General features: G+C 33.5%; 1 protein-coding gene across 1 annotated transcript; it reads right to left on the reverse strand.

The window, feature by feature from the left end:
- Positions 1-3,927: 3,927 nt before the first annotated feature.
- On the reverse strand, positions 3,928-9,944 carry LOC128198565 (facilitated trehalose transporter Tret1-like). The gene is made up of 3 exons (XM_052884657.1): positions 9,797-9,944; positions 6,841-6,979; positions 3,928-5,902 (listed from the first exon to the last, which is right to left on the reverse strand). The coding sequence occupies exons 1-3, from the start codon at positions 9,869-9,871 to the stop codon at positions 4,626-4,628; spliced, it is 1,491 nt and encodes a 496-aa protein (XP_052740617.1). The 5' UTR covers positions 9,872-9,944; the 3' UTR covers positions 3,928-4,625.
- Between the last annotated feature and the right edge of the window lie 2,372 nt (positions 9,945-12,316).

The raw sequence follows: 12,316 nt of genomic DNA on the forward strand, positions 1-12,316 counted from the left end.
TAAAACAATATATGAACATATCATGAAACAAAGTTTATGTCTGTATGTCGGTGATAAATTAAAATGTACTGATTTTCATGCGGGTTTCACCAATAGACAGAGAATTATTCATGGAACGGTTTAAGTTTGTTAATTATAACATATTTAAACATACTTAAACATTGTACGATTTTGACTATTTATAGTCAAGGTTACGTGTAAATCGCACAGTGATTTTTGAAAGTGTCGGAAAAGGTTATCTACCTGGAAGCTTTCATCGAAAACGCCTTATCATCTCGAAATATAATAAAAAATGCAAGGTGGAATGTTCCTCTTTTAATATCTACAAAAAATAAGTTCGCGTAATCTAAGTACTAAAATAATGCAAAGTTTGTCAAGGGGTTAAAAGTTCAAGCAATGTATCAAAAGAGATGAGTTTGTGGTATTGTAGGGGATATAATCTCTGGATCTACTGAAACGATTTTAATCTTTTTCCACTAGACAGCCACGTTATTTGTGAGTGTCATAGGCTATATTTTATCCCTGTATTACCACGGGAACGCGAACTACGCGGGTAAAACCACGATGCGTTGCCTAGTTATTGTATAAGAGCTGAAAAATTGATAGCTCATGCTCTTACTGGCTTTGGGTAGCAGGTATCAAGCAAACCCTCAATAGTTCAAATATTTTACCAACATTGTCGTTGTTTAATCAACACACAGGGAAATAAAATGATGACTTTTATTTTGTAACTGTCAAATCATAATTGAAAGTAATACTTATAGTTATTAAAATAAAAATTATACAATAACATTATAATGTAAGATATTTATTATTAGGATTGTTCTAAGTAGAGATGGTAAGTGTAAAGAAGTCTATCACTAATGCTACCTTTATTTATTTCCTAAACATCTTCCATTATCATATATGAGTAATCTTGATATGTTCGGATATGATCACTCTCCAACATATGAGCTTAGATGGACGTTCATCAAAAGCATAATTTTCAAATTTTTTTAATGTATGATATCTTTCTTACATTGCAATGGCTCTTTTACAGAAAATAGTTCTTTATGTTCTTTTGATGAATGATGATGATGATTCTGTTCTTTCTTTGATATCATTCCTTGTATTTCCAGTATCGTTTTATCTTTCGTTTCAGGCAAATATTTGTATAGAATATAAACCAAAACGTTTGCTGATATACCGTAAAACAGAAACGCTCCATGTATTTCACAATGTTTGAAGATAAATGGAGAAATTTTGAGAATAGTTGCAAATGTAGTACTCGTCATAATAGCGACACAACAAACGAAATAACTCCTGTATCGCAGTGGTGTCAATTCTGCAGAACATGACGGCGCAAGTATAATTGGACCACAACTAATGCTTAATGAAAAACCCATTAGTAAAAATAATGATACATAATTATTTTCGGATATAAAATTTAATTCAATCATGTATAAGTAACTAGACAAAACGTAAAGGAATCCTACTCCAATAGAAGAAAACAATAGTAATTGCTTTCGTCGTGTTATAATTCTACTTATTGAACACCCTGCGTACATTCCTACAACAGTCACGCCGTCCAATATAAGCATTCCCTCGTACGCCATTTTTTCACTGGATGTTATTCTTTTTATAATGTCTATAGCGTACACGGAGCAAGCTACTTTACCTGATAAATTAAAAAGAAATACTAGTAAACTTGCATACACAAAAGGCTTATAAAATTCCTCACTTCTAATGATACTTAACAACTTAATACTTTTGATATGATTATTTTGTTTAATGAAGGTACTTTTAAAATTTAAATGCTCTTTCTGAGACTGAATAAGTTTTTCTAATTCTTTCTCTGAATCTTCATCTGTACCTTTGAGCCATCGGTGAACTTCTGCACATTCATCAAAACGTCCTTTTGTCGCCAGCCAATACGGTGATTCAGGGTAGAATATTAACGATATTAAATTGTAAATGACACAAACGAAAATTAAAATGCTTATGTTTCTCCAGCTGAAGAATGTTCCAATCGCATTTGCGATCCAAATACCCCAAAAACTTGTTGCTGCTTTGAATGTCAAAAAAATACCTCTATATTTAGGAGATGTGTACTCAGATAAAACCATAATTGCTATAGTCGGTGTTGAACCTACGAACATACCAATGAAAGCTTGACTTATTATAAGTTCAGCAATATTTCTGCTACAATAAAATACTATATTTCCAATTAATATATCAAGGCTGATCAAAATCAAAGGGATTTTTCGTCCAAAACGGAATGTTATCATAGGCAAAAAGAAAGCCCAGGGAACTGCGCTGTAGGAAGAAATAGAAGCTGAAAATATAAAAGATAAATATTACTATATTTGCAGAAAAGCTGAGTATTAAAATTAAAATATATAACATTTTTTTTTATAAAAAATATTTAAGTAATATTATTTTAGTGTTAATTAAAAATAATTTTACTATGTACGTAAATATTAAAGCACTGTAAGTATCATAATAAAATATAATCTTACACAACCACGATGCCATGTCTGCAGTAATAGCCTCTGTTGAATTTGCTTCCTTTCTGATTTGAGCAGTTATTACGGTGTACGATCCCAAGTACAATCCAAATATAAAATAGTTCAAAGTAACTACACCGCATGCAAAGAGCTGGAAAAATGTATCATACATAATTTTTTTATAATTGATTGTTGTTTATCTAGAACTAGCTGACGCCGCGCGGTTTTAACCGCGTGGTTCCCGTTTCCATAGGAATACAGGGATAATATATAGGCTATAGCCTTTCTCGATAAATGCGCTATCTAATACTGAAATATTTTTTCAAATCGGACCAGTAGTTTGCATTTGGGCGTCTCTTATTTATGTTGTCCGATTTCTTACGTCGCTTGGGCGTGAATTCTAACCACCCACACAAGAGTCTTGAGGACTATTCTCATTTTACTGATATATGCTTTATTGACCTCAACTTCCCTCAAAGCTGAAGTCAGAGTGTAACAGGAGGAGAGCTCTCAGAGAAACGTTGCGTCTGCTTAGATATCTCTGTCTATATTCAGCTCTGGCAGGGGCGGTTCTGGGATACACTCAGACTTGTTTCGATGTCTTAAAATTCAGTTTGTGAATTGTCTCAACCTTTTTTATGATTACTAGATTTATTTTATCTACATATTTTCATATCATATTTATTTTAATAAAATTAGTTCAATTGAGCTATCTACTGTGTCAACTGGAGTGAAGTTATGGCAATAATAATATTAAAATTAGAATAATAAATTACCTTATTTTATTTAAAATATTTACCTGTCGAAAGAAAAAAATCCTATGGACGGATTTTTCATTTGCTTCATTGTCTTCATTTGACAAGTCCATCGTGTTATCCAAATGATTTCGTTATAAAATAGTCTACGTACGTACGTTGTTGGATACGTTGAAAATTTGCTTAATTTGAATGTTTTAAAATGTATGTAGATAGATATTCAATTTAACATAATAATTAAAACCTGTTTGTAAGGTCTTTATAATAGATAAGGTATCATGACTTGAGTTAAAATAGTATATTGTTAATTAAACAAGAGGCTAAAATGGCCCATTATATACAAGGAAGTTTTAGACCCGAACTTTTAAGCGATGCCTTATTTAAAAACCTACTTATAATGGGTTTTTTTTATGGACCGATTTTAAAAAATATTTTTTGTTTTGAAGGGTTTACTTCCAGGGTGGTCCCATTTTTTTCATGTCAGGATCTTATGACGTAGAGGCTGTAGGCTTGGCACCGCCTTCAAACTGATCAGAAGGTAGCACATAGGTAAGATGTTATTTTTTGCTTTTTAGTTAAAGTTAATTTTTGAGTTGGAAGTCGGTTGAATTTTTTTTATTAAAATTTTAGACCTCTATGTCACACTCTACTTTTTACTACTATTGCGAAAAATAAAAGAATTCACGAAAGTATAAAATATTTTATTTTTAATTAAAAAAAATTACAATTACTACAACTTTGGATGTTGAGGTTGAAGAATATGGTTTTACCTGACCAGAGATCGTAAAAGAAATACTTATCCTACCTTAAGTTAAGAACTTAAAAATTAAAAATTAAAGTTTTTAGGGTTCCGTAGTCCACAAGGAACCCTTATAGTTTCACCATGTCCGTCTGTCTGGCCGAGACTATCACTACTAGAAAGCTGTAATTTAGTTTGAGTATGAAGATTAAAATTCTGAACAAAGTCGTAAAATAAAATCTTGAAATATATTTTTTTAGGGTATAAATTTTTTTTAGGGTTTTCGATTTAGAGATCCATTTGTAAAATAATAACATTTTAAGTACTAATTTTTGTTAGAGTCAAGTGTCCCGGCATCTACCAGCTAAACAGTTGCTTATGGATACGTGAAAAAATTACAAGGAAAACTATAATAGCTAAGTAGCAATTGCTATTTAAAGAGTTATAGTCGACCAACTTAAAAAACGTAATCTGTTTTAATAAGTAAAACCTGCTTTTTTCATAATTCTTGGATATACAAAAATAAAATGTAACTCTAAGGGGTACAAAATCCACCGGATCAGACATTTCCTTTATAAGTATACCCAAATTTAGCATGGCGTATTTATTATATTAAACACAAGGTTCAAAAAGGGTAAGCTTTCCTTACCCTGATTGCTCAGACTCTTTATTTTTGATCAAAGTTTTTAGTTGTGTACCATCTTGTGTAATGCGTTCTTGTATTTCCTGTATAGTCTTATCTTTTGTTTCTGGCATGTATTTACTTACAAGAACTATAACAATAGTTGTTGATATGGCATAAACTAAAAAAGCACCATGAGTGCCGCAATTTTTAAAAATCAACGGTGAGAATTTAACAGTGGACGCTAACAACATACTGTTGAAAAGAGTGAGACAGCACAAAAAGTAACTTCTGTACCTTAATGGAGCCAACTCTGATGCACAACAAGATGAGAGAATCATAGGGCCTCCACCTATGCTAATTGAAAATGCTGTTAATAAAAACAATGACAAATATTTATCCTCTAATATGATACCTAATTTAATCATATACATATAAACGGATAAGATATATAAAAAAGCTACTCCAATACACGTAAATAAAATTAATTGCGTTCGACGTCTCATAAACCTAGCTAAACTGCAACCAAAGTACATGCCCAATACAGTCACTCCATCCAGAATAAGCATTCCTTCGTAAGCGGTTTCTTCGCTTGATGTTATTTTCTTAATGATGTCAATTGCGTAGATGGTATATACTACCTTGCCTGACAAGTGGACTAGACTTGTTGGTAATATTGCATAAAAAAGAGGTTTGTGAAAACTTTTAGATTTTACTATATTTATTATTTTAATATGCTTTTTGTAGTGAGGTAACTTATTAAATTCTGTCTTATTGTTCAAATGATCTTGTTGTGATAAAATGAGTTTTCTTAATTCTTTTTCTGATTCTTCACCAGTGCCTTTCAACCATCTGTGGATTCTCGCGCATTCTTCGAAACGTCCGTTTGTTGCTAACCAGTAGGGTGATTCCTTATAAAATATGGATGAAAAATTAAAAAATATACAGACAAAAATAACGATGCCAATGTTTCTCCAGTTGTAGAACGTTCCAATAGCATTAGCGATCCACACTCCCCAGTAGAATGTAGCAGATTTTACAGCTAACAAAACTCCTCTATATTTAGGTGATGTGTACTCAGACATAACCATTACAGTGATGGTCATTATTGATGCGGCCAGTATTCCTTGTATTGCTTGACTCACCAAAAGTTCTATTACACTTGTACTACAATAGAAAATTATGTTTCCAATCAACACGGTGATAGTTACAGCAACTAAAATGATTTTTCTTCCATATCGAAACGCTATCATGGGCAAAATAAACGCCCATGGGATACCACAGTACGCAGATATAGAAGCTGAAAATAAAGTTTCAAATTAGTATAAAAATTAAACTAATTGCGTTTGTCAAAGAAAGATACATATATTATAACTTTTAACTAAGCCGAATCCTAAAAGAATTTCGACCAAGGTATTTAAGGATTTTCTCCAGAGCGTAGGAAGAAATTATGCAAGCAAACACTGTTTTACTTCTTTAATCATGCTCACCAAGACACGTTAATAAAATGAATCGACTAAAATAACTTATTCGCCAAAGCAGTTTCAGATATTAGAAGAATCTAAAACTTAATGACATTCAAGAATTTTTAAATTCTACTATTAAAGGTGTGTTTAGGGGTTTTAAATTTTATATTTTTAAAAAATAGTACATATTATATGACTTGTGAGGTTGTAGGGGGTAATCTCTGGATCTAAAAGAATTCTTTTACTAATAGAAAGCCACTTCCACTCCCGAGATCGAGAATGAGGAATGAGGGTGATACCGCTGGGCTAGTTAAATATAAATTATATTAGGCTTCACTGTAAAATCACGGTGATTGGTGGTACATTGATATTGGTATTGGTAAAAAGTGTTTAGAAAAGAGACGTGATATCCCAGTGGATACGACCTCTGCCTCCGATTCCGGAGGGCGTGGGTTGTAATCCGGTCCGGGGCATGCACCACCAACTTTTCAGTTGTGTGCATTTTAAGAAATTAAATATCACGTGTCTCAAACGGTGAAGGGAAAACATCGTGAACCTGCACACCGGAGAATTTTCTTAATTCTGCGTGTGTGAAGTCTGCCAATTCGCATTGGGCCAGCGTGGTAGACTATTGGCCTAACCCCTCTCATTCTGAGAGGAGACTCGAGCTCAGCAGTGAGCCGAATATGGGTTGATAACGAACGAAAAAGTATTTGGTTATACTTCATCATAAAATACACTTTATATTTATCAATACAAAAACTAAACTCACACAGCCAAGAAGCCATCTCCGGTGTAACGACGTCCGTCGAGTTAGCTTCTCTCCTCAGCTGAGGTATGATGACTGTGGGTGCTCCCATGTACATGCCATACATCAAATAGTTCAGCACAATCGCACCACATGAAAACACCTGCAACGTCATGAACAAACTACTTAGTAAAAAAAAGTGATTTAATTTTTTTAAAAGATTATTTGCTATATCTTTTACATATGACCCATTCCCCCATTCCTTTGATTTTTTTAACCTTTTGAGGCTCTATAGATAGATAAGTATATAGATAGAAACTAATGATTTTAAACTTATTTCGTGGTTGTTCATTATGAATGTTATCCACGATCCATGCAACTGGGTCGAAATATCGACAATAAAACTCTCGTCGTTTTATCGTGGTATGTACCCGTTTAAATAACATTCATATATATAGAAAGATAAAACAAAGCTTATATACAATACCTATTAGCCGACGCACTGCGGTTTCACCCGTATAGTTCCCGTTCCCGTGAGAATATGTTCATAAAGTATATGACACCCTCAAATAACGTGGCTTTCAAGTGGTATAAAAATTTTCAAAATCGGTTCAGTAGTACCAGAGATTACTTCCTACAACACCACAAACTTTACAACTTTATAATATTAGAAGAAGAAGAAGAAGAAGAAATACTTTATTGCACACAAAAATACAGTTATAATTTGAAACATTAAAAACATAAATTAAACTTAGCATGCAAAGGCGGCCTTATTACTATAAGTAATCTCTACCAGGCAACCCCTGACGAGAGAACTTGCGAAGAAAGAGCGGAAAGGTGCAATACATTATATATGTAATTATATATATAAATAATTAATTTAGTATAGATCATAGATTCCCAAAGTGACCCATGTGAACCTACTAGGGCTCTACGGAAGACTCGACGGGGATTAACGTAGACGTGACATAAAAATTTTAATAAAAAAAATACAACCGACTTCAAAACCTAAAAACGTACCCACTAAACTAAAAAGTGAAAAATAACATCATAATATGTTCTACCTGCTAATCAGTATGAAGGCGGTGCTAAGCCGGTGATGTATTAATTCAAGCCATGTGAGAATATCTTATAGATTTAGATTTTGCAGACAGTGTTGTTTCATGTGGTCCTGTCAGAAATGGCTTAAATTAAGACAACACCGGCTAAGCACCGCCTTCATACTGATTAGCAGGTAGAACATATTATGATGTTATTTTTCACTTTTTAGTTTAGTGGGTACGTTTTTAGGTTTTGAAGTCGGTTGTATTTTTTTTATTAAAATTTTTATTATTTTTCCATTTTTAGTGTAAAATTTCATCTCAAACGAATACATCAGACCCCTAATGACAGTCACAACCCATCTTGGTACAAAATTCTCAGCAATACAAATTAATCAAGCCCAAGCACAAGGTGGCTACCGTAAACCGTTAAGGAGTTCCCTTAATAGACCTTGGTCTTCATCATCAGACCCCTAATAACAGACATAACTCATCTAGGTAGAAAGTTCTCAGCAATACGAATTAATCAAGGCCAAACTCAAGGTAGTTACTGTAAACTGTTAAGGAGTTCCCTTAATTGTCCTTGGTCTTCATCACCAAACCCCTAAATGACAGTCACAACCTATCTATGTGGAAAGGTCTCATTAATACAAATTAATCAAGCCCAAACACAAGGTAACTGCTGTAAATCGCCGAGGAGTTCCCTCGTCTGTTTTATGGCTCCATCATCAGATCGATTTTAAACCTTCATAAAATTGTAGTGCTTAAAAGTACTAAATGGAAAAGTATACGAACACACTAGACACCCATATAATTTTCGAAAGTTCCCCTCAATTTCTCCAGGATTCCATCATCAGATCTTGACATGATGGCAATGGGACCAAATGGGGACTATACCGTTTCAAACAAAAAAAAAAATTTTTGAAATCGGTCCAGGCGTCTTTGAGTAATCGGTGTACATACATAAAAAAAAAAAAAAAAAAATACCGACCGAATTGAGAACCTCCTCCTTTTTGAAGTCGGTTAAAAAAGTAGGGGTTCACGATTCGTAAACAGTGGTCCACAAAAATGCATCTGGTTTCATACCGATTGGGGAGTTTTCTAAATATAATAATTGTAAACTGGTTACTTCCTTGTGCTGTGAGTAGATATCAAAAATCAAAATTGTCTGAAATAACATTTTGCCTGGACAATTTAATTTTTTGTCATCCACTCACAGCACAAATAATTAACTAAGTACTTAATCATAATCACTATTTTTTTTTGAAAATTGTTATTTCGTGGTGGCTCCAACTCCAACGAAAATTTCCAAAGGTGAATCTAAACACATTTTTTGTTGAGTTTTAGGAACAAATTTAGAAGGGGTCCAAAGGAACCAGTTAGATTAAAAGGTCTATGAGAAAAAAAAACTGGTATAGATAAAATATTCATGCAATAATCCTTTTCTAGTAGAGCTCTTTAGTAGGTACCCAAGCAATTGCTGTCTCAAGGAGGACCTTTAAACAGTTTCGATATTGTTCGCTTTTTGCTACAGAACTCTTATTTATTTATTTATCTTTTTTTTTAATTTTTAACAATGTTAATATAAAAATATAATACAAAACATTATTAAAAATTTATAAAAACATAAACCCTTCCAATGCGGGACATTTGAGCGCCCAAGCAACCGGTGGTCAGGGCTCCAGAGTGAGGAACCTCCTCACAATACGCGCCGTCTCAAGAATCACTGTCTATTGTATCAGACTCTTAATCCAACAGTGAAGTGAAAGCTTCTTAATATGTTGGTCGAAGCTTTTCGCTATAAGACCATTGACTGAAACAACTATCGGAACAATAACAGTTGACTCAACATTCCACATGGCGGTAATCTCGTGAGCAAGGTCCAAGTATTTTGATACTTTTCTACAGAACTCTATTTATTAGTATGTCTAATAGTTTACCTGTCTTGAGAAATAAATCCTTTTAACATGTTTATCAACGTCCCCAGCTTCTGTTTCTACGTTTGTTCCATCCATTGCATGTATAAACTTAAAACAAAATTATTTTATATAAAATTCTCTTAATTTTTGGGATGCGATGAATGCGCTAAGTTCCCGCATCATAATAACTTGAACTACATAGAGCTGCGAATTGGAACCTGTTCAAAACAAGATTGTGTTTTGTCAACGGTTGACCTTTGCAATAAAATATCTAAATTTATACTTTTTAATATTGAAATATAATAATTTGTATACATTGCAATAGTAGACTAGCAAAATCCCACGGATTCACTCGCGTGGTTCCCGTTCGCGTAGAAATACGGGGATTAAAATATAGCCTGTGATGCTCCCGTATAACGTAGGCTTGTCGTTGGTGAATTTTTCATATCGATCTAGTAGTTTCAATACAAACAAACACAATCAAATCTGCCCTCTATATAATATTAATAAAGACCCGGTCAAGCTACGCTTTGACTTATATGCACTTCTTCCCTACCCCTACCCTACTCCTGCCCCTACTCTACCCCAAACCTGCCCTTACCCTACCCCTAACCTACCCCTACTAAGTAGTAGATGTACTTACGTAGACAGTGTGCCTAGTGGGAGTTTTCAATATTTTCATACTGTTACTATCACGTTGACGTTTACGCAAATTTTATAAGGAATTGAAACAGTTGTGTAGTAGTGTCACTAGATGGCGCTGGTTCAATTCCTTAGAAATTCGCGTTTACGTTACGTGACGGTAACAGTAACAGACTGCCACTAGGCACTCTGAACAAAGCCTAAACATTTGGTTTGGATAGATAAGCCCGTTCTTGATATAAAATTACTACGAAAAGTGCCATTGATTTTTATGTTGATAGATAAGTTTTATTCACTATGACTTCTGAAATTTTAATTATTTGAATTAAATAAGATTGACGATCTGACAAAAAGTAAAATACTTTTTTACTATAAAATACTTGAAACAAGATTTTTTAAAATATCTCGCACGGAGTGTTTATTGTTTTTAAATAAATTAAATACTTATGACGCTATTGACCCGGGTATAGGATTAAGAAGTTCGACTATGAAAAATATTAACACTCACCTATACTCGTGTTTTACTCGCTGCCAAGCCTAATTAGGTAGGATACCACAAATGCTTGGATACTCTTTATAATATAAAACTTTTACATAAATTTTTAATACGCAATGGTGTATTCTTAATAGATTTGAAATTGTTACTATCATACATATAATTATCGATATAATGCTGTGTATAATTATGTGACATTCAAAAACCTGTTTTACTCTTTATCGTCTAGTTAATGCTATTAAATGTTTAAGTTATAAGCTTGATTATTTTGTTTTGTTGATTAGCAAATGTCACGGCTTAAACGCCGTACCTATGCTATACTATCTGGGGGCACGGAAGTGCTCCCGCCAAGTTTCTGTACCTGCTCTGTTTTTAAATTAAAGCGTATCAAACTCAAATTTCCATTTATATTATTAGTTAGGATAATAATAAACTTATGAGTTTGCATTCTATATTTCCATGTAACTTCCACGGTTTTCAGTTGATACATAATATTATACTTTCAAGTTTTCAGTTAATACGTATGCAATTTTCCAACTCTAAGGTCTCTCTCATGCAAGGTGCTCCTGGATAGGGGTCTTTACTCACGTCGTCATGATAAAGTATTCGAAATTATACGTGAAGCTATAAGCCTTTCATTAGCTAGAGCTCAAAAAGGATTGACTACAAATAAAAGACAAATTAACTTCGTCAAATCTGGTTCAATTACAAAATCATCTAGTAAGCCTTACTCAATCCTAGGTTCTGCACCTGATTAGACTTTATTAATGGATACGTATGAGAAACATTATAAAATCGCAGCGGATGTCGCTATTTTGAGATCTAGACCAGACATTTTCCTTTTGTCCAAACAAACTAGGCGAATAGTACTTGTAAGCTTACTGTGCCGTGTTACATTCCGAAAAGTGAATAAATATTATGACCTAACAAATGAACTAACTAAAAATGGCTGTGTAGTTAGACTGTACGCCGTAGAAGTAGGTGCGAGAGGATTACCAGCAAAATCTCTCTATAACTTGCTTAAAGACCTTGGCCTCTCTAGAAGTGCAGCTAGTTCTATATATAAACGAGTATCCAAAGCTGCTCTAATAGCATATTACCAAATTAGGATACGCAGAGAGAACAACACGAGCAGAGAAGGGGAGTGTTGATCGATCGTCAAGAAATTTCATAACCCTAAATCCAGTAGTCACAAGTCCTGGACTTTGCTTGGTGATTTTCTCTCTACCACGCGATGAACCCGGCACCTGCACGGTGAATCCATGGATTTCTAAGATATTCTTCTCTCTGGTTTGAGAAAGTGAAATAAATAATACACAAAATTATGAATAAAAATTGTATGGTTTAATAAACATTACAAAAATTTTAACTTAAATTAACTTCTTAAATGAAAAGTAAAAAAG

Source organism: Bicyclus anynana, chromosome 12 (assembly GCF_947172395.1).
Source record: "Bicyclus anynana chromosome 12, ilBicAnyn1.1, whole genome shotgun sequence".
NCBI lineage: Eukaryota > Metazoa > Arthropoda > Insecta > Lepidoptera > Nymphalidae > Bicyclus > Bicyclus anynana.

What these genes read in the sequence shown, in the direction of transcription:
- LOC128198565 (XM_052884657.1), bottom strand. Translation starts at nt 9,871, where the DNA reads ATGGATGGAACAAACGTAGAAACAGAAGCTGGGGACGTTGATAAACAT. An exon ending in GGATTTATTTCTCAAGACAG is followed by an intron (nt 6,980 to 9,796) that starts GTAAACTATTAG and finishes ATGACGTTGCAG; the next exon opens with GTGTTTTCATGTGGTGCGAT. An exon ending in GGAGATGGCTTCTTGGCTGT is followed by an intron (nt 5,903 to 6,840) that starts GTGAGTTTAGTT and finishes CTTTATTTTCAG; the next exon opens with CTTCTATATCTGCGTACTGT.